At 40.0% G+C, this 23602-nt stretch overlaps 1 protein-coding gene across 1 annotated transcript in view; it reads right to left on the reverse strand.

The window, feature by feature from the left end:
- Positions 1-288: 288 nt before the first annotated feature.
- LOC140458124 (polyglutamylase complex subunit TTLL1-like) overlaps positions 289-23602 on the reverse strand; it is a 77572-nt gene continuing 54258 nt past the window's right edge. Inside the window, exons 7-10 of the mRNA XM_072552231.1 lie at positions 17620-17763; positions 16173-16259; positions 11239-11402; positions 289-5839 (exon numbers count right to left, since the gene is read on the reverse strand). Coding sequence (XP_072408332.1) covers positions 5713-5839; positions 11239-11402; positions 16173-16259; positions 17620-17763 — 522 coding nt within the window. The 3' untranslated portion in view covers positions 289-5712. The remainder of the gene's footprint in view (positions 5840-11238; positions 11403-16172; positions 16260-17619; positions 17764-23602) is intronic.

The raw sequence follows: 23602 nt of genomic DNA on the forward strand, positions 1-23602 counted from the left end.
CACCAGACCCGCTGAGCTTTTTCAGCAATTTCTATTTTTGTTTTTGATTTCAAGCATCTGCAGTTCTTTTTTTTTGTTAAATGAATAATAAATACTATCTTTTGGAAATGTAATGCCAGTGTTTATAAAACCATAAAATGTAGCAGCAAAAGTAAGCCATTTAACCCATGTGTTTGTTTCACCATTCAGTGAGATCATGGCTAATCCAATAATCATTCATCTTTGATCTGATAACCCTTATATTCACACAAAATTTTCTTAAATTTTTTTCTTAAAATAGTTCGCCAGAATCAGAACGTGAATTTTATTTGACCATTGTAAACAGTTTCTTACTTCAACAATTTACATTTATCTAACATCTTTACTCTAGTAAAATATCACAAGTTGCTTCACGCTGAACCACATGGGATTAGTTGAGGAAAAGATTAGGTAAGGACAAAGATTTTGAGGAGAGTCTTAAATAATAAAGAGACACAGAAGTTTAGGGAGCATCGTTCACTGGGCTCACTGGGAGCACACTCATCTTTGAATTAGAAGATTGTTGTCTCAAGTTCCACTCCAGAATTTGAGCAAAAAATCATGCTGGCATTCCAGTGTAGTACTGCTGAACTGGGGGAGTGCTTAACTGTCAGTGGTGTTATGTCAGATGAGATCTTAAACAGAGGCCCTATTTGCCCTCATACATGGATGTAAAAAAACTCAAGCCACAATTTCATAGAAGAGTAGATGAGTTTTCTGAGATATTCTACTAATATTTCTCTCTCAATCAGTATGACAAAGACAGATGTACTGGTCATCACATTGGAATATTTTGGGAATTTGCTGCATTTCTCTAACAGCAGCTACACTTTAAAAATATTTAATCAACTGTAAACAATTTGGGATGCCTGGTGTTTATGAAAGGTACTGTAGAAATGAAAATCCTCCTATAGAGCCGAGCTGTAGGGACAGTCAGTGATAGTGATACAGTTAAAACTGATCAAGTTTAAGAGTTCAGATAGTACTTCAGGTATGGCAGGTACTATAAGAAGTATATTGATTAAACAAAAAGAGAGAAATAATAAACAGGTGAATAAAGCATCAGTTACAGTATTCTATATACAAATGCATGGAGCATAAGGAATAAATTAAATGAGCTGCAGGCACAAATTCAAATTAGAGGTTAAGAGAAAGTAGCCATTACTGAGACATGGCTGCAGGATGGGTCAGGGTTGGAACTAAATATACCAGGTGATAAGATTTACAGGACGGACAGGTAAAAAGCAAAAGAGGTGGAATAGCCACCTGGATTAGATTCAAAATTATTTTAGTCGTGAGGGAGGGACAAAGCATTCAGTGGAGACTGTGTGGGTGAAACTGAGGAACAGTAAAACAGACAGCAAAGGATCTAAAACTATAATAGGCCTTATTGAAGTGATTGTATAAATGTAGAAATTAGGCAAGTGCATAGCAAAACTAGGGTCATATTAATGGGGAATATTAACTTTAACATAGATTGGGAGAGGCAGACAAGCACCTGTCAGAAAGGTAGTGAAACGTGTCCGGGATAGTTTCCTACAGATCCAACAATGGGACAAGCAGGATTGGATTTAGTAATGAACAGGATTTAATTAGTAACGTAATTCTGCGTGAACATTTATCAAGTAGTGATCATAATATGATTGAATTCAATGTAGCATTTGAAAGCAACAAGCATGAAGCAGCTACCTGTGTTTTACTTTATCTAAGGCTGAATTTAATGAGATAAGACAGCGACTATCCACAGTTAACTGGGAAAATCTGCTGATGGATAAACAACTAAAGAATAGTGGAGGATTCTAAAAGAAACATTGAATAAAATATAAAACCAGCTTATACTCCTGAGAGGGAAAAGCTCCACTTCACAGAAAAAAACAGCAATGGACAACGAAAAAGACAAGGGACAGTATAAAACTAAAACAAAGAGCTTACAACAATGCAAAAATAAAACATTAATCTGTAAGTTTTAGAATACTCGTGGACAAAGATGAGAGTGGTCCTAAGGGAAGAGTACTAAACTGGGCCTAGGCCAATTATATCAAAATTTGGCAGGAGCTGGGAAATATGGATGGGGAGCAACTATTTGAAGGGAAGTCCACATTTGATATGTGGGAGGCTTTCAAAGATAGGTTGAAGATAGTGCAGGATAGGCATGTCCCTTTGAAAACAAAGGATAGGAAAGGCAAGATTTGTGAACCATAGATGACAGGAGAAACTGTGCAACTAGCCAAGAGGAAAAGGAAAGCATACATAAAGTCCAAGCAGCTAAGAACAGAATGGGCCTTGGATGAATATCGGGAGAGTAAGACCAATCTTAAATGAGGAATCAAGCGGGCTAAAAGGGGCCATGAAATAACCTTAGCGAGCAAAATTAAGGAGAATTCCAAGGCCTTATATTCTTATATAAGAAGCAAGAGGGTAACTAGGGAAAGGATTGGTCCACTAAAGAATAAGGAAGGAAGGTTGTGTGTTGAACCTGAGAAAATGGGTGAGATTCTCAATGATTACTTTGCATCAGTGTTCACTGAGGAGAGGGACATGATCAATGTTGAGATTAGAGATAGAAGTTTGTGTATGCTGGATCACATTGACATAAGGAGGGAAGATGTGTTGGGTAGGCTTAGGATATTAAGGTGGACAAATCCCCAGGACCGGATGGGATCTATCCCAGGTTGCTGAGGACTATGAGAGAAGATATAGCTAGGGCCCTGACAGATGTCTTTGTAGCCTCCTTAAATGCAGATGAGGTGCCGGAGGACTGGAGGGTTGCTCATGTTGTCCCCCTGTACAATAAGGGTAGTAGGGATATTCCAGGTAACGACAGACCAGTGAGCTTGATGTCGGTGGTGGGAAAGATGCTGGAGAAGATACAAAGGGATAAAATCTATTTATATTTGGAAAAGAATGTGCTTATCAGTGATAGGCAACATGGTTTTGTGCGGGGGAGATCATGCCTTGCCAACTTAATCGAGTTCTTTGAAGAAGTGACCATGTCGATAGATGAAGGAAGGGCTGTGGATGTCATATACATGGACTTTAGTAAGGTGTTTGATAAGGTTCCCCATGGTAAACTAATGGACAAAATGAAGTCACATGGTGTGCAGGGTGTGTGTAAGTTTGCAGATGACACGAAGATTGGTGGAGTAGCAGAAAGCATAGAGACTGTCAAAGTATTCAGGAGAATATAGATAGACTGGAGAGTTGGCGGAGAAGTGGCAGATAGAGTTCAATCCAGGCAAATGTGAGGTGATTTTGGGAAGTCTAATTCTAGAGTGAACTACAGGTATAATGTAAACGGAAGAGCCTTGGGAAAAGTTGAATAGCAGAGAGATCTGCGAGTTCATGTCCATTGTACCCTGAAGGTGGCTGCTTGGAAGGATTGAGTGGTCAAGAAGGCATATGGTATGCTTGCCTTCATCGAACGGGGTATTGAGTATATGGGCTGGCAGGTCATGTTAAAATTGTACAAGACTTTGGTTCAGCCGCATTTAGAATACTGTGTACAGTTCTGGTCGCCACATTACCAAAAGGATGTGGATGCTTCGGAGAGGGTGCAGAGAAGGTTTATGAGGATATTGCCTGTTATGGAAGGTGCTAGCTATGAAGAGAGGTTGAGTAGATTAGGATAGTTTTCATTAGAAAAAATGAGATTGAGGGAGGACTTGATTGAGGCCTACAAAATCATGAAGGGTATAGACAGGGTGGATAGAGATAAGCTTTTTCCCAGGGTGAGGGATTCAACAATGAGAGGTCATGCGTTCAAGATGAGAGGTGAAAGGTTTAAGGGGGATACATGCAGAAAGTACTTTACACAGAGGGTGGTAAGTGCCTGGAACACGATGCCAGCAGAGGTAGTAGAGGCAGGCACGTTAGATTCATTTAAGGTCCGCCTGGACAGATGCATGAGTAGGTGGGGAGCAGAGGGATACAGATGCTTAGAAATTGGGCGATAGGTTTAGTCAGTGGATTTGGATCGGTTCAGGCTTGTAGGTCCAAAGGGCCTATTCCTGGGCTGTAAATTTTCCTTGTGCTGATCTAGCTGAATGGCAAAGATACAAAGACCATCAAAGAGTCACAAAGCAACTTATAACAACTACAAAAAGAGATTATGAAAAGAAATGTGTTAGGGACATCAAAATCAATAAAAAGAAATATTATTGTTATATAAACAGAAAGCAGGTGGTCAGGTGCAATGCATTAAAGTCTGTAAGTATGGATATTGGTAATAACTACTGGAAAATGACAGAAATATTGAATAACTACTTTGCCTCAGAATTTACAACGGAGCTTTCCAGAACTCCTGGGATTAATGGTGGATTCGGAACAGGGACTGAATAAAATTAACATTAAAAAGTGACAAATCCCTGACAGTTTCCGTTGAAGGTATTAAAAGAACTAGGGGAGCACACTGTGGATACCCTAATTATGATTTTTCAGAATTCTCTAGATTCAGGCATCGCCTTTCTGAACTGGAAAAATACACATGCAACTATGCTTTCTAAGAAGGGTGAAAGAGATAAACCAGGGGATTACTGACCAGTTAGCCTAACATCTGTGATGGAAAAATTGTTGGAGACTATAATCAAGTTTACGTTAACTGCACACCTTGAGAATTTTGGTTAATCAGGGACAGCCTGACAAATCTGATTTAATTTTTTGAAGAGGTGACTAAGGTAATGGACAGGGTTATGTCTACTCACGTTGCTTATGTGGACTTCAAGAAGGCACATGATATAGTCCCAAAGAGACTGTTAATTAAGGTAGAATTCCAAGAAATTGAGGGCAAATTATTGACATGGCTTGGAAATTGGTTGAGTGGCAGGCAATAGAAAGTAAGGATAATGGATAGGTACTTAAATTGGCTGGACCAGCGGTGTCCTGCGAGGAACTGTGTTAGGGCCTCAATTATTCAGGTTATTCATTACCACCTATGTTGGATGATAGCATAGAATTTGCTGATGATACAAAGTTAGGCAGCATTTTTAACAGTATAGATGACAGCATAAATTACAAAGGGGTATCGATAGACTAAGTGAATGTGCAAAAATGTGGCAGATGGAGTTCAATGTAAGCAAGTGTGAGGTTATCCATTTTGGACTGAGAAAGAATAGACCAGGGTACTTTCTGAATAGTATAAAATTGAATATAGTAGATGTCCAAAGAGACTTTGGGCATTCAGGTGCATAGTCAGTAAAAATGTTATGAACAGGTACAGAAAATAATCAAGAAAGCTGGCCTTTATGTCTAGAGGACTGGAGTACAAGGATGCAGAAGTTATGCTGCTGTTATACAAAACCCTGGTTAGAACCCAACTTGGAGTAATGTAACCATCTCTGGGCACCATACCTTAGCAAGAATATATTGCCTTGGAGGAAAACAACATAGGTTTACAAAAATGATACCTGGACTTCACAGGGGTTAAGTTATGAGGAGACATTATGCAAATTAGGCCTGTTTTCTCTAGAATTTAGAAGATTATGGGGTGATCTGATCAAAATCATCAAGATATTAACACGAAAAGACAAGAAAGCTGAAGAGAGAGATCAACCTGAATTAGTGCCAGACAGAAAAAACTCAGCGAATAGTGTAAAAAATTGCAAACAGCAAATCACATCATTCATTTTGCACAGTTAGAACAGCTGTGTTTATGAACAGCATTGGTGCAGTTTAACTGGTTTTTCCACTTTTTAAATATTATTTCCAAGTCATGCTGATAGGTCGTCCAAAATCTTTTGCTCGTCCAACTTTTGAACCAAATGACTGGCCTGGGCGATTTTTTAAGTCACGGTCCGCTCCTTCATTCACTGCTAATTCTTCATAGCTGACAAAGAAGCAAAGACAAAATTGATGAATTTGATTTAAATAGATCATCTTTCAAATTTAAAACAGCTATTTGTTTAGCTGAAAATTTATGAATTTTTGAATTTTTCTTATGCTTTTACTATAATGTTATGGAACACATTGACTGCTATGCATGTGTTTTCAAAACAAAGCAAATTCAATTAAAAGGTAGAAGATTAAATCAGGGAAATATTTGAAGTAGCATTGAACCATAGATCTTTCCTTTTAAATCCACTGGTGTCACTGAACACTTTGTAGGGCTACAATCTTGAGATAAACATATCAAGAGACCTGTTTCCATCCACTTCTGGGCAGGTGATGTCATTCTAAAAAGTGCTTATAGACACTGTCAGTCTCAATTGCTTTACTTGATCAGGAACATGACTCTAAATAATCTTACTAAGTTATTAATGGTATTGTTCAGGCAAATGAATTGGCTAAGCAGAGTGCTTTATGGCTTCTTGACATTGTCATCACTTTTGTTGATTTTTTTTGTTTTCTCAACAGAAGGGATTTATGAATGGCTGAATGAGGAGACCACCTCACATGATATTCTATCCAAGTCATCCCTGCAGATGGAGTTCAAAATTGGTTTCATTCCACATTGCTTTTTAAAGTTACAGTTTTGAAGGCCTTCTTATATATCTCAACTTACCATGTATGCTGTTTTGACTGTTCATAGTTTGAATGGTACCAAGTGCTAACTGACACCAGGACTACTTCAACAGGATTTTCCCAATCATTGTCAAACACTCTCAACAAAATAATGTATTTCAGAGGGGAGCTCTGAGTCAGGAGGTATTACTCTTGGTAATGTTGTCAATAGGATTCAATATACAAATGCATGATACCCAGATGATATCCAGCTCTATCTCTCTTACCACTAAGGTCAATAAAAATACAAAGTGTTGGAATGCTCAGGAGATCTGACAGCATCTACCAAGAGAGAAATAGAGTTCACATTTCACATCAAATATACTTCTTCAGAAGTCTCTTGGCTTCACAGCTATTACTAATACTGGCCAACGAGAAGCCATCCTGCATGGTTTCCACAAAAGACTCCACATCCTAGCCCCTAACTCTGATCCTTCTCTGGTTCAGGTTGAAGTCAACTTTATGTGCCTTCAGTGTCCTATCTGATCTTGAATTGTACTTCAAATATGTTATCCATACCAAGATATCTTTTTCTACCTCCAATAACACTGTTGATCTCCACACTTCCATCATACCTACTGAATCTGAAACTTTCATTTAAGGCAAAAGGCCCCTTATAAAATGAGTCTGGAGAAACAGTTTTGTGAACAAGGAAATGGCAGAGGAGTTAAATCAATATTTTGCATCAGCCTTTACAGTGTAAGATACTTTGTATGTCCCATTAATACTAAAGAATACGGGGGAGGAATTAACCATCACCATCACTACAGAAATAGTATTAGACAAACTAATGGGTGTAATGACATATAAGTCTCCGGGCCCTGATGGCCATCATGCTAGCATCCGAAAAGAGGTTGCTATAGAGATAGTGGATGCATTGGTTGTAATTTTCCAAAAATTCTGGATTCTGGAAAAGGACAAGAGAATTGGAAAACTGCTAATGTGACACCCCTGTTCAAAAAGGGAGGCATAAAACCAGGACTACTACCTGATTAGCTCCACATCTGTGGTTGGAAAAATATTAGAATCCATTAAGGAAGTGATAGCAGCACAGTTGGAAAGTCCTAATCTAATCAAGCAGAGTCAGTATTACTTCATGAAAGGGAAAACGTGACTGACTAATTTATTAGAGTTTTTCAAGGAAGTGTGACAACCAGAGTGGACAAAGGACAACTAGAAGCTGTTCAACAAGGTACCTTACAAAAGGTTAAGGCATAAAATAAGAACCCATGGTGCTGTATATTTGCATGGACAGAGAATTGGCTAATGGACACAAAGCACTGAGTGGTTTCTTTTTCAGGTTGGCGACCTGTGACCAGTGTGGTTCCACAAGAACTTCAACTGTTTTTAATATATATCAATGACTTGGATAACGGAAGTGAATATACTTAGCTAAAGTTTCAGGTGACACAAAAATAGGTGGAAAGGCAGGTTGCAAGGAGGAAACACAGTTTATAGAGAAATATTAATATGTTAAGTAAGTGGGCAAAACGTTAGCACATGCAGTATAGTGTGGGGAAATGTGAAATTGTTTGTAGAAGGGAGAACAATGGAAAAAAAACTGCAGAAAGCTGCAACACATGGGACTTGGGGGTACTAGCACTCAGGTCCAGCTAGTAATGAGGAATGGAATGTTGGTCCTTATTTCAAGGGGTTTGGAGTATAAGAGTTAGGAAGTTTTACTTTAGCTGTTTTGGTCCCCTTATTTATGTAAAGATAATATTTCATTGGAAGCAGCTCATCAGGATGATCCCTGGTATGGAGGGATTGTCTTATGAGCAAAGGCTAAATAGGTTAGGACTCTACTCACTGAAGTTCAAAGAAATGAGAGGTGATCTCATTGAAACATTTAAGATTCTTAAGGGGCTTGACAGAATAAATGCTGAGAGGATGTTTCCCCTCATGGAGAGTCGAGGATCAGGAAGCATAGCCTCAAAATAAAGAGGTGCCACTTTACGACTGTGATGAGGAAGAATTTCTTCTCTGATGATTAGTGAGTCTTTGGAACTCCGTGCCACAGAGAACTATAGGGCCGAATCCTTGTTTATATTTAAGGCTGAGAGAGATTCTTGATCAGTAAGGGAATCAAGGATCATGGAGAAAAGGTCAAGAAAGTGGATGTAAGGAATGTTGGATCAGCCATGAACTTCCTGAACGGCAGGGCAGATTTAGATTAGATTCCCTGCTCTGTGGAGACAGGTCCCCCTTGGCCCAACAAGTCCACACTGACCCTCTGAAGAGTAGCCCACCCAGATCCATTTCCCTCTGACTAATGCACCTAGCAGTACGGGCAATTCAGCATGGCCAATTCACGTAAACTGCACATCTTTGGACTGTGGGAGGAAACTGGAGCACCTGGGGGAAACCCACGCAGACACAGGGAGAATGTTCATTATATCTCCTTTCCTCTTTGCAACTGCAGAGATATCCTATTCCAATAATCTCAGCAGGCTGCTCAAAACTCAATAAAGCTGAAACCTAAAGCCTCCCTCTCAAAGTCATGGGCATTTCCCTTAAGTGTTAAGAACAAAAGTTCTAGAATTCTGTATCAAACTTTGAGGCCCCGTTACTTTTCCTGCTGGATTGCACAACACCATTAGTGGTGCACACACATACATTCAATCTCCAGCCAGGCCTTCAAAAACGATTTTAAAATAAATTACCATGGCTACAATATGTACAATCTAATTATTAATTTCAGATACACAGAAAGCACACCAATTACTAACTCAAAAATTAAACCAAAATTGCAATAAATGATATTCAATATATATGTACATGCACAGTAAGTTATTACAGAACCTAAAATCACATGGGTGAAGGCTAATTTATTAACTTGGATTGAGGATTGAACAACCAATAAGAGAGTTCAGATAAGTGGGTCCTCCCTGGTTGGCAGTGAGTGGCGTGCCACACGGTACGCCCCAGCCTGGGCCCTAGCTATTTATAATCTTCATTAATGCCTCGGAGACAGGATAAAGAGTACTGCAGCTGAATTTGCAGATGACACTCAAATAGATGGACTTGGAGTACTGATCGGTATACTGTTCCTATTCCTAATGGTCTTGTGATCTTATGGTCTTAAGCCTTCATCCCATAACACTCAAATACTTTTCACCTTCTTAAATTCTATCCTGCATATACTACAATTAAATCAACACTTTGTTTTGCACTGCCTTAATCTATTAATTTAATTCAAATGTTTGTCTTGATTTATGAATCCTGTCATTATCCCTTCCTACCTGTGCAATCTTCTTTAGTCCCACATGTAAGCACATGAGCTTTGTTCAGGCCTCTTGTACATTCCTTTTCTCTCTTTCCCACTTTTGAGTATTTTGGCCTCATATTCTGGAATGTTCTCGATAAATACCAAGTCTGACTCTGTCAATAATGTCTCTGGTCAATCTTCCCAGCTTTTTTGCCACTGCTAATTGGAATTAATTTTCTCCTCTGTGAAGTATTTTGTTGTACTCTATTAACAATGCTGTACAAGTTGTGCAAATTTTCCCCTGGCTCAGTCAAATGCAAAATGTTTTGGATGTTGGCTCATTGAAATAATGTTCTGATGCAGCTTCGTTTGTGGGTGTTGGGATGATTGCTTCTGTAGTTCAATATTTGGTCCGTATGTAGTAGGGTAATGAAACATCTGGAAATGAACCTTGCAGCTCAACGAGCAACACTACATCCAAAACCTCAACCTGAGCTACAAATCTTCTCAAAACTCGCTAAAATGCAAAATGTCTCTTGCTTTAGATTAATCTCAGTGCCTGTCGGTTGACATTCTCTTAGTGACAATCAAAAGTTGATGTTCTGTCAATGCCAGTTGGTAATCATTGAATTCCTAATAGACACTGGTCAGTGATGGCTCCAATTCAATATTGTCTAACACTAATGAATGCAGATTTGAACTGAATATAGCCATAATATTACTATCATTACACATCTTGCTTGGAATAATATAGGAAGGTCACAAGATTATACCCCTTTATTTGAAGCAATAACTTTTTAAAATTTTCAACTGTTTGGAACTGTTGCAAATTTGACTGAGACAAGGTAAACAGCTTAAAAATGCAAATCTACTTCAAGACGAAGCAGAGAGAACTAATGCATTGTTCCTGGGGGAGGTGCGTTACCAAAGGAGAGACTCCTTACAATCCAGACCTATTTAAAACTATTACAGTGTCAGGAATACCTCTAACAACTGCAAAATACTGATCATTGACTTAGAAATAAAGACTTAAAGTAAACTGCTGGAAGTACACACTGGAATCAGTGTCGCAAGGGAGGTTCTGAGAGCATTTTGGGACCTAGTCATAATGGAAACAACCATAGACAAGAAGCATCTAAGAAAGCATTTAACCAAGTATCAAGAACAAATGACTTTAAGATGACTACAATGTATACTCCAGCTTGCATCCAAGAAACCTAAATGACCAATCTAATGACATTCCTAGTATGCCACCGTCTCCATTTCAACATCAAGTCATATTTTCTTGTAAAAGTGTTCCTCAATATCTATCTAGCAAGGCTATATTTAAATTGTGTATATTGGATGCAGAACAAAAAATAAATAGAATTGGCTTGGACTTTCAAGGTATACATCGGGATGTATAAACCTTAACTATTCTGTACTTTGTCTTGAAAAGTTTTGTGATAGTTATTATTTCATTAAAATTTTTACATGAGTAATCCAACACTTTAAATTTTTATTTGTGAATAACTTACAGGATAATGTAATTTCCAAGAGCTTCTTTGGATGGATTTTTGTTCAGTTTACAATCTGGGATCTCGCCATTAGGTACAACAATATTTAACGTGTCATTGATGAGATTGTATTTCATGATTCGGTCATTAGCTGTGCTGGATGCCAGTGAAGGAGAAGCATTCACCTGCATCGGGGAAGAAACCAATTTGCAAAAATAACAATATTTGCAACATACAGGCCTAAGTTTTGGATAAAGTCAGTTACTGAGCATGGGACTTATCATCATTACCATAGTGTGTGTGTGTCAGGTGGAGTACTGCTTGACAGTCTGAAAGATAATCCTACTAGTATGGAACAAGATTAAAGCTGTTCTTTCTATAAAGAATATAACATAGCCTTTGGATTTTAATGGGAATTGCAATGTTTGATGCATGAAAGGAGTAACCCCAAGGAAGGTGACTACAGGCACTGGAAGCACAATTATCAGTAAGAATAGCAAAAAAGCCCATCCCTGCCTTGCAGAATTGTATTGGCCCATGGGTCACTATCCCCAGTTGGCTGACCACTACATGTTGCAGTTGGCCGGCACTTCCTTGCCAGTTCAGGAATCCTGTCAACTTCCAGATCTGTCAATGAGATTCCTGTCTCCCATGCTAAGTTCCACCAATTGTCCCACTGCTGTAGTGAAAGCTCAAAAAGAGGTCATACCATCCATGTTTTTTGCCATGCAAGCTCAGATTGGTGCCATGCACTCTCGGACTGCTGCAAACGTGTCCGTGGATAAAGTGCTTGTAAGGGATCAGAATGTCAAAGCATTCTTCAATGCATGTGGCAATAAATTACAAAGATCTCTGATGCATTAACTCAGGGGAATAGCAGTTCAAGATCATCCTATATGTCTTTGTGTAATCTCCTCTAGTAAAGTCAGCAACCTTCCACCAGCCATGCTGCAGTCATTGGGTAGCATTGCGTAGGAGCATTAGGTTAGACAAATGCAACCACAAGACAGGCAAAAGATCATTTAAAAAAAGGAACAAGAACAGGTCATATGACATGTCAAGCCTTTTCCAACATTCAATAAGCTCATGGCTGATCTGACTGTAACCTTAATTGCACTTTGCCGCTTGTTCCTGACAACACTTGAGTCCCTTGTCGAACAAAAATGTGGCAAACTCAGCCTGGAATATATTTAATTATCTAGCCTTCCCTGCACTCTGGGGAAGAAATTATTCTTCATCTCTACCTTAAATGGGAAATCTATTTGTTTTAAACTCAGCCCCCTAGTTCCTGATTTCTCCACAAAGGGAAACATCCTCTCAGCAGCTGTCCTATTAAATGTTGAATTGGTCAATCAAGGGAGAACCGGTACCAGCCAGGCGATCACCGAGAATGTTGAATAAGAAAGAGAAACTAAAGGATGAACTGATTTTTGACTGGGTTTTTGTACAGGAGTGGATTAGTGGTGCTAGAAGAGCACAGCAGTTCAGGCAGCATCCAACGAGCAGCGAAATCGACGTTTCGGGCAAAAGCCCTTCATCAGGAATAAAGGTAGTACAGGAGGTGGAGTGCTGCTTTGGAAGGTGTTGGGCCAGGTTTTTTTGGTTTTGCTCTCTTTAGTTATCAACTTGTTGAAGATTCTGAGAAAAGAACCTCAGTCTATAAGAAATTAGGAAAAGTCTCCTGAGGTCTGCAGAAGCTGTTTGTTACTTCGCAATTTCAGCAAGATGGAATCCTACCTGCCTGTAATATAACCTATCAGATTTCATGAAGGTTTGGTATTCATCATTGAAATTGTTATCAAACTGGCAATTTAAGATCATTTTATTTTTAAAAATATATTATCTCTTAACTGTGTGTGTGCTTATTTGTCAATTGGTCTGTGACTGAGGTTGGTTCTCAAGACAGAATGGGCTTAGATCATAGATTAGATTCCCTACAGTGTGGAAACAGGACATTCAGCCCAACAAGTCCACACCGACCCTCCAAAGAGCAACCCACCCAGACCCATTCCCCTAACTGATGCACCTAACACTACGGGCAATTTAGCATGGCCAATTCACCTAACCTGCACATCTTTGGACTGTGGACTGTGGGAGGAAACCGGAGCACCCAGAGGAAACCCACGCAGACACGGGGAGAATGTGCAAACTCCACACAGTCAGTCACCCGAGGCTGGAATCGAAACTGGGACCCTGGTGCTGTGAGGCAGCAGTGCTAACCACTGAGCCACCATGCTGCCCCATTGATAAGATTGCCTTATAGTTCATCTATGTCCTGCTGGAGTTACATTATTAATAATAAATTGTTAATTTTTGTTTAAGATATAAACTTGATGTCTGAGATTAGTTATTTATAAAGTCTTGTTCAGAAAAATTGAGCAATTATGAGGGTCATAGAGCCATAGATTGCACGTTTTAATTTCTATGTTGTGAATGTGGTTTTATCTATTCACTGGGTATGGGGTTATTGAGCAAGGCGAGTGATATGTCACTGAGGGTAATCACAGCTGTACAGAGATTGGGCACAGCTCTCAAATAAATATATGCTTTCCTGTACAGACTGCTGTTAATGCTACCCCAGTTTATTCTTTCTTCTCCTCCTCCCCCTCCCCTCCATTTCCCTTTTTTTTAATATAACCACTCATATCAGAGTGTAGATACATGGAAAACAATAATGTATCTCACAGAAGTCTTACAGCACTGAAAGAGGCCATTTGGCCCGTTATGCCAGCACCAGCCCTTTGAATGAGCATCATTATCACATGCTAATCTCCTATTTTCTTCCCCTCTTAGAGTCATAAAGATGTACAGCATGGAAATAGACTCTTCGGTCCAACTTGTCCATGCTGACCAGATATCCTAAATATCCCATTTGCCAGCACTTGGCCCATATTCCTCCAAACCTTTCCTATTCATAAACACATCCAGATGCCTTTTTAATATTCTAATTGTACCAGCCTCCACCACTTCCTCTGGTAGCTCATTCCATTCACTCACCACCCTCTGCGTGAAAAAGTTGCCCCTTAGGTCCCTTTTAAATCTTTTCTCTCTCACCCTAAACCTATGCTCTCTAGTTCTGGACTGTCTAACCCCAGGGAAAAGACTTTGTCTATTTATCCTATCCATGCCCCTCATGATTTTATAAACCTCTATAAAGTCACCCCTCAGCCTCTGATGCTCCAGGGAAAACAGCCCCAGCCTATTCAACCTTCCTTATAGCTCAAACCCTCCAACCCTGGCAACATCCTTGTAAATCTTTTCTGGACCTTTTCAAGCTTCACAACATCCTTCCTTTAGGAGGGAGATCAGAATTGCACACAATACTCCAAAAGTGGCCAATTCCAAATGTCAGTGCCCTCTTGAATGCCTCAATTGAAACTGCTCCATCAAACTCCCAAAGAGTGCATCCTATTTCCTAACTACTCTCTGAATGATTTTTTTTTTCTCTCATGACATCTGTGCATTTTCTCATATGTACTCTATTCAGCCCACTCATGATTTTCAAAATGTCTACAATGTCTGCTCTAATCCTTCTTCTCTACAAGGTAGAAATTCCAACTTCTTTAATCTACCATCATCATTGAAGTTTCTTATCCCTAGAGCCTCCCCATTATTGTAAATCACTTTGCACAGATTCCGATGACAATTCCTACAACATGGCAACCAGATCTGTACACATTACTTTAGCTGACGTCTAACAAGTTCAACCAACATCACCTCCTTGCTTTTGTACTCTATACCCTTAATAAATATGAGGGCATTATTAGTATTTTCTAATAAACCTGTTCAGAGATGTTATTCCATACTCCTGGTGCAGGTAGGGCTTGAACCCAGTTCTGTGACTCAGAGGCAGGGTCACTAATGCTGACGTTACGAGTCCCCAAGGATACTGTACGCTTATTAATTGGTCTCTCCACCTTCAATGACCTGTGCATGTTTAAACCTTGTCCCTCTGCTCCTGCACCACTTTTAGATTTTAACCCCCTACTTTAAATGTAAATCCTGTAATTTGGATACTACTGTTTATCTGCAATGATGCCTCATTATTTTTCAGAATAGTCACAATGTCTTTGTAGCGCCACCAATTTAGCCCCTATGGACAACCCAAAACAAATAACAGTGGTAAGAATGCTTCCAGTCACCTCCGTGTGGCATGCCCTGATTGGCATGACACTTGTCTGTGGTACAATACATGACTGAAAGCATGCAAATGGATCTTGACATTATTCATGCTCTCAGACTGCTTTGATGCATGGTCTGCTAATTTGGACATGAAGGGAAAGTTAATTCCCTCCCCTAGCATGCCCAAAAATGGCTCTGACAAATTCTCCTGCGGGATCTTTTTCTTCCACCTGCCCAAATGTACGGAAACTCATTTACCATTTCAGTGATAACTATAGTGAACCACTTCATTGGTACTTTTGTATTTTAAACATGCCAGTAATGCACTCTGGTGCCTACGTCAGTCAGGAGTTCAACAAATGAGGGTAAAAAAAGCGGTTGGGACCTGCATATATTGAATCGCAATCCAATTCACAAGCCATTAAGTTCTATTTGGAAAATAATCTTGTCCTGTCACAAACATGCCTCATGATGTCAGAATGGATGGGGCCTAGGGAAATAATTTCTTAGCCTCCTGTATTACTGATCAACCCAGAGGTCAGAATGAAACTGACATACAGGATGAATCATAAGGTTCACTTGTTTTGTATCCTGTCTTGTGCCTCCTTTAAAATCCTTATTATAAGGTGATTTTGATCTTCAAGGAAGTCAGAGACCACTGTCATTCCTATTGTGGAGGAGAAACAAGTTTGTTTCATTGTGTAATATGCGCTGTTATGAACCAATATCCATATTTCTTTCTCAGCAAATGAATTGAGCAGTTAATAACGCAGTTATAAATCACTGAATAGTGTAAATACATTATAAATCTTCAGTTATTCCGTGCTATTTACCTCAATAAGCCAAGGCTTCAGATTGCTATCAATTATTATATCATAGCCGTAACATTCAAAGCAGTGTTTATCATTGATCATGACTGGCTGTAAGAATAAGAAAGAATAAGATTAAATGTCACACGAACAAATAGCCAAGAAGGTGGGCAACAATTCATACATAAGTTATTTTCTGTCTTTTATGCATGACTTACCATTAAATGGAGATCACTTTGCCATGCTACAATTATTAGTAATACAAAGCAATAGGAAGCCCTTGGGATGTGGGCATCAAATACTTTATGCAAAATGTTTAGAAACACTCAAACACTGACAGGCATATGATTTAATCATATTTTAGAGAATCAAGGATAATCAATTATTCAAGGGAGAAAGCATTTGTATGACTTTTATTTGGCAACTATTCATAGAAGGAAGTATCAGGTTACCTTCTGTTGGGCATGTGATGTCACACCAAATATGACTCATGATGGTACCTTATCTCTGAAGGTTATCACAATTTACATTTGAAGACAAAAATCTTTTTTGAAGACCAATTTTACTGTTAATAGAAATAAATGTGGGTCCAGCTTTCAAAATGGAAAGAGCCATGTTGGAGAAACAATCAGAATGGTTGCGACATGAGATTGATGTTATGGCAGTGCAATAGATTCTGACTCCAACAATGGCATTGTGAAGCAAAAGAACAAGACAGTGCTTTTAAGTCTCTTGTCAGCATATGGCATTGGGAAAAGGACAATAACGTTTATCCAATTAACGCAGGTTTCCATAATTAGAATAGGGTAAACAATGTCTGTATTCTCTATCCTAACATTTCAGCTAGTTTAGTCAGCATTTGTGGTACTGAACCACACTTGGAGATGAACATTGCTCCCCACAGTGATTCTTCCAAATGTTGTTCATTAAGAGTGACCTGCTAGAACCACAATTCACCAAGATTAGAGTGGTGCTGGAAAAGCACAGCAGGTCAGGCAGCATCTGAGGAGCAGGAAAATCGATGGTTCAGGCAAAAGCCCTTGATCAGGAACAACTCACCAAGCTGAGGGTCAAATACCTGGGACTCCTAGCTAACATCCCAGTTGGTATATCTGCATGAGATGGACTGTGGCTTGGTTTCCTGCCCTTGTCTTGCCTCTTTGAATCAGATGTTGTTGAATTGGAAGTCGATCACATTCAAGTTTAATTTTTAAAAACGTATTCAAACATCATCTCACTCAAAGCAACCCACTCTAAGGAGGAGCAAATTATTGCAGATGCTGTAACTTGTACTAAAAACAACAAATGCTGGAGACCACAATGTGTCATGCAGCATCCATAGAGAGAGAGAGAGAGAGAGCTCTTAGGGGTTAAAATTCCTCCAGATTTATGTTCCAGTATCCTTTTCATCATTTTTCTTCACCCCATTTATCTCTGCTGGATAGCCACCAAGTCTCAACGTTATACTCACAGCAACAGCTTTGAGTGATTGTACAATCATCCAGTGGATTTCATCAAATAGTTTATCAGTAACCTTCTTTCCTCGTGTGCTCTCCAGGTAAAGTTTCAAATTTGCCACACTCCATTTTCCACCATGAATGGGATTGTAGTCATCCTTTAAAATAGAAAGAAGCATATTTTAGACACTTTTGTTATTGACAAGATTTCAAAATAGTTTGCAAAAACCATACATTTCCCTGACAAAATTACCCATGATTTGCCACTAATGGAAACCAAGTTCTAATTGTGTTCAGAGAAGCAAGTAATGCTTGGATGGGTAAAGGAAATATCAGTGTGAAGCAGTGATGGTCGACAGAGATTGTGGTTAAAACACAGTTTGGAGAACTTTGTATTTCTTCTCATCGATACTTTGACTTATAATAGACTAAAGATTGGAAAAAGTTAACAATCACACAACACCAGGCTACAGTCCAGTAGGGTTATTCGGAACTACTAGCTTTCAGAGCGCTGCTCATTTGTCAGGTAGCTAGTACAGCAGGATCATAAGACACAGAATTTATAGCACAAGATCATAGTGTCATGCAACTGATATGATATATTGAACAAATCAAGATTGCTATTAAGTCTTTCAGTTTTTAAAACAGGTTGCAGGTTTCGATTCATTAATATGTAAATCCCAGAACTTCTTTCAAGTCACATTCCCGAGATAACTTAAGGTTTTTTAAAAAAGGTGACATCTCAGCTCAGACAATGCATTAAAAGTGTGAGGTTAGAGTCAGACTGGTTCTATTTCCAAAGTAAGAATCTATAAAATGTCAAATGGATTGACTGTCTGCATTGACTGCCTGCAGACTGTGTGCTTTTTGAGCAAAAATAGAATGTATCAGCAAATACAATTCTGCAAATGCAAATTCACCCTATAGACTTATATGTTTGTGCATGCATGTGTGCTTCATCCTCGACCACAACGTCTTCATGTTTAACAACCAATTCTTGACACATGAAACAGCCATGGGGACCAAATTTGCACCCCAATATGCGAACACCTTCATGCACAAATTCAAACAAGACGTGTTTTCTGCAAGAACCTCCAACCAGCACTATACACTACATATACTGTGGACATTTTCTTCCTGAGGATCCATGGTGAGGAGTCACTGAAACAACTACACAGTGATATCAACAAGTTTCATCCCACCATCAGACTTACCATGGACTATTCTTTAGTGTCTGTCTCATTCTTGGACACATGCACCTCCATCAAGGATGGGCACCTCAGTACCTCACTGCACTGCAAGCCCATGATAACATCACGATGCTACACTTCTCTATCTTCCACCCTAAACATATTAAAACAACCATCCCCTATGGACAAGCCCAATGCATACACAGGATCTGTTCAGATGAAGAGGGATGCGACAGACAGCTGAAGGGACTGAAGAATGCCCTCATAAGAACAGGATACGATGCTCAACTCATTGATCACCAGTTCCAACGTGCCACAGTGAGAAAGCATAATGACCTCCTCAGGGGACAGACTCAGGATGCAACCGATAGGGTACCCTTCATGTCCAGTACTTCCCAGGGATGGAGAAATTATGCATGTTCTTCACAGCCTGCAACACAGTATTAATGAAGATGAGCACCTTCCCAAGACGCTTCCACTTCACGCTTTAAACAACCACCAACCTTAAACAGACCACTGTTTGCAGCAAACTGTCTAGCCTTCAGGACAACATTGACCACAACACCGTACAACCCTGTCATGGCAACCGCTACAAGATCTGTCAGAGTGTCAACATGGAGACTACCATTACACATGGGGACACCACCAACCACATGCATGCATGCATGTACTCATGTGACTCAGCCGATGTTGTCTATCTCATATGCTGCAGGCAAGGATGTCCCGAAGCATGGTACATTGTTGAGATCAACCAGATGCTACAACAATAGACAAATGGACATCATGCAACAATCGCCACACAAGGATGTTCCCTCCCAGTTGGGAAACACTTCAGCGGTCAGGGACATTCGGCCTCGGATCTTCAGGTTATCGTCCTCCAAGTCAAACTTTGGAATATGCAACAAAGCAGAGTGGGGAGGGCAGGTGACTGAGGTGTCAGTGGGGGAGCACTTTGGGGCCAGTGACCATAATTCTATTCGATTTAAAATAATAATGGAAAAGGATAGACCAGATCAAAAAGTTGAAGTTCTAAATTGGAGCAAGGCCAATTTTGATGGTATTAGGCAAGAACTTTCAAAAGCTGATTGGGGGCAGATGTTTACAGGTAAAGAGATGGCTGGAAAATGGGAAGCCTTCAGAAATGAGATAACGAGAATCCAGAGAAACTATATTCCTGTTAGGGTGAAAGGAAAGGCTGGTAGGTATAGGGAATGCTGGATGACTAAAGAAATTGAGGGTTTGGTTGAGAAAAAGAAGGAAGCATATGTCAGGCATAGACAGGATAGGCAGCATCCGAGGAGCAGGAGAATCGACGTTTCGGGCATAAGCCATTCTTCTGCCTAAAACGTCAATTCTCCTGCTCCTCGAATGCTGCCTGGCCTACTGCCCTTTTCCAGCACCACACTTTTCAACTCTGGTTTCCAGCATCTGCAGTCCTCACTTTCTCCTCATAGACAGGATAGATCGAGTGAATCCTTAGAAAAGAATAAAGGCAGTAGGAGTATATTTAAGATGGAAATCAGGAGGGTAAAGAATGGACATGAGATAGCTTTGGCAAATAGAATTAAGGAGAATCCAAATACAAATACATTAAGGACAAAAGGGTAACTAGGAAGAGAATAGGGCCCTCAAAGATCAGCAATGCAACCTTTGTGTGGAGCCGCAGAAAATGATACTAAAGGGTGTCGGACCATTTGATGCAGCCACTTTGGCATGAGTGATTCGGCACAACCGGTTTGGCGCAGCCCGTTTTGGCGCATACCCATTTTGGCACGGAATTGATTCGGTGCAGCTCATATTTATTCCTTTTCAGGCTTAGTTACAACCATTGATGAAAGCAATAAAAAGAAAAATAATGTTTATCCTCTTCAGTAAAAATGTTAAAAAGAAATAAAAATGAAAGAAACAAGGTAAATACATCTCCAAAACTTTGTTATCTTATCAACAGAATATCTATCAAAAACGTATATATAGCCGTCGTATGAGCACTTTTCCTTTCCACATTTTGACAACAAAATTTTGATGGCATTTTAATGGGTCATATTTTATTTTAATAATAAATACAAACTACTGAATAACTACAAACACTTCTGTGCCTAAATGGGTCGCGCCAAATCGGCTGCACGAATGGTCCCACTCCGGATACTAAGTGAGTATTTTGCATCAGTATTTACTGTGGAAAAGGATATGGAAGATATAGACTGTAGGGAAATAGATGGTGACATCTTGCAAAATGTCCACATTACAGAGGAGGAAGTGGTGGATGTCTTGAAACACATAAAGGTGGATAAATCCCCAGGACCTGATCAGGTGTACTCTAGAACTCTGTGGGAAGCTGGAGAAGTGATTGCTGGGCCTCTTGCTGAGATATTTGTATCATCGATAGTCACAGGTGAGGTGCCGGAAGAGTGGAGGTTGGCAAGCGTGGTGCCACTGTTTAAGAAGGGTGGTAAGGACAAGCCAGGGAACTATAGACCAGTGAGCCTGACATCGGTGGTGGCCAGGTTGTTGGAGGGAATCCTGAGGGACAGGATGTACATATATTTGGACAGGCAAGGACTGATTAGGGATACTCAACATGGCTTTGTGCATGGGAAATCATGTCTCACAAACTTGATTGAGGTTTTGAAGAAGTAACAAAAAGGATTGATGAGGGCAGAGTAGTAGATGTGATCTATATGGATTTCAGTAAGGCGTTTGACAAGGTTCCCCATGGGAGACTGATTAGCAAGGTTAGATCTCACGGAATACAGGGAGAACTAGCCATTTGGATACAGAACTAGTTCAATGGTAGAAGACAGAGGGTGGTGGTGGAGGGTTGTTTTTCAGACTGGAGGCCAGTGACCAATGGAGTGCCACAAGGATCGGTGCTGGGTCCTCTACTTTTTGTCATTTACATAAATGATTTGGCTTTGAGCATAAGAGGTACAGTTAGTAAATTTGCAGATGACACTAAATTTAGAGGTGTAGTGGACAGCGAAGAGGGTTACCTCAGATTACAACAGGATCTTGACCAGATGGGCCAATGGGCTGAGAAGTGGCAGATGGAGTTTAATTCAGATAAATGCGAGGTGCTGCATTTTGGGAAAGCAAATCTTAGCAGGACTTATACACTTAATGGTAAGGTCCTAGGGAGTGAACAAAGAGACCTTGGAGTGCAGGTTCATAGCTCCTTGAAAATGGAGTCTCAGGTAGATAGGATAGTGAAAAAGGCATTTGGTATGCTTTCCTTTGTTGGTCAGAGTATTGAGTACAGGAGTTGGGAGGTTATGTTGCGGCTGTACAGGACATTGGTTAGGCCACTGTTGGAATATTGCGTGCAATTCTGGTCTCCTTCCTATTGGAAAGGTGTTGTGAAACTTGAAAGGGCTCATAAAAGATTTACAAGGATATTGCCAGGGTTGGAGGATTTGAGCTACAGGGAAAGGCTGAACAGGCTGGGGCTGTTTTCCCTGGAGAGTCATAGGCTGAGGGGTGACCTTATAGAGGTTTACAAAATAATGAGGGATGTGGATAGGGTAAATAGGTAAAGTCTTTTCCCTTGGGTCGGGGAGTCCAGAACTAGAGGGTTTAGGGTTTAGGGTGAGAGGGGAAAGATATAAAAGAGATCTACGGGGCAACTTTTTCACACAGATGGTGGTACATATATGGAATGAACTGCCAGAGGATGTAGTGGAGGCTGGTACAATTGCAACATTTAAGAGGCATTTGGATGGGTATATGAATAGGAAAGGTTTGGAGGGATATGGGCCGGGTGCTGGCAGCTGGGACTAGATCGGATTGGGATATCTGGTCGACGTGGACGGGTTGGACTAAAGGGTGTGTTTCTGTGCTGTACATCTCTATGACTCTATGTCTCTATGGCTGAGCAGAGACTGATGGCCAAGTTTGATACTCATAAGGATGGTCTCAACTGAGACCGGGGATTCATGTCACATTACAGGTAACCCCACGACACAGACACACACACAAACCTTCGCTCATACACACACTCTTTCTAAGCCACACACACATCCACCCCCCACACTCAGACCCACGTGCACACCCTCTCATAGGCTTACACTCCATCGCGTGCGCGTACACACACACACACACAGAGTCTCTCTCCCTCACATGCTTGCACACACATATATAAGTCTATGGGGTGAACTTGCATTTGCGGTATTATATTTGCAAATACATTCTATTTTGTTCAAAAAACACACAATCTGCAGGCAGTCAATCCATGTGACCTTTTATAAATTCTTACTTTGGAAATAGAACTAGTCTGACTCAAGATTGGAATACAGACAGACTCTAACCTCACACCTTTAAAGCATTGTCTGAGCTGAGATGTCACCTTTTTTTATAAAATCCTAAATTATCTTGGGAATGTGACTTGAAAGAAGTTCTGGGATTTACATATTAATGAATCAAAACCATTCTAAAAGATGAAAGAGTTAACAGCGATCTAGGTTTGTTCAATATATTGTATTGTATGACGCTATAATATTGGGCTATAAATTCTATGTTTTATATGATCCTGCCCCACTAGCTAACTGATGAATGAGCAGCACTTCGAAAGCTAGTACTGCCAAATAAATCTGTTGGGCGAGAACCTGGTGTTGTGTGATTTTTAACTTTGTCCACCCCAGTTCAACACCAGCACCTCCTTATCATAAAGAATGGAAGTTAATCCTGTCCTCTGGTATGTATGGCTCCTCACTTCCGTAAAAAAAAATTTCATAGAAGAATTTTAGATAACACAATAGAATTTAATATAATCTGATGTGGCCCTGATCTCATCATGACCTGGAGCAATCCAATT

Source organism: Chiloscyllium punctatum, chromosome 32 (genome assembly GCF_047496795.1).
Source record: "Chiloscyllium punctatum isolate Juve2018m chromosome 32, sChiPun1.3, whole genome shotgun sequence".
Lineage (NCBI taxonomy): Eukaryota > Metazoa > Chordata > Chondrichthyes > Orectolobiformes > Hemiscylliidae > Chiloscyllium > Chiloscyllium punctatum.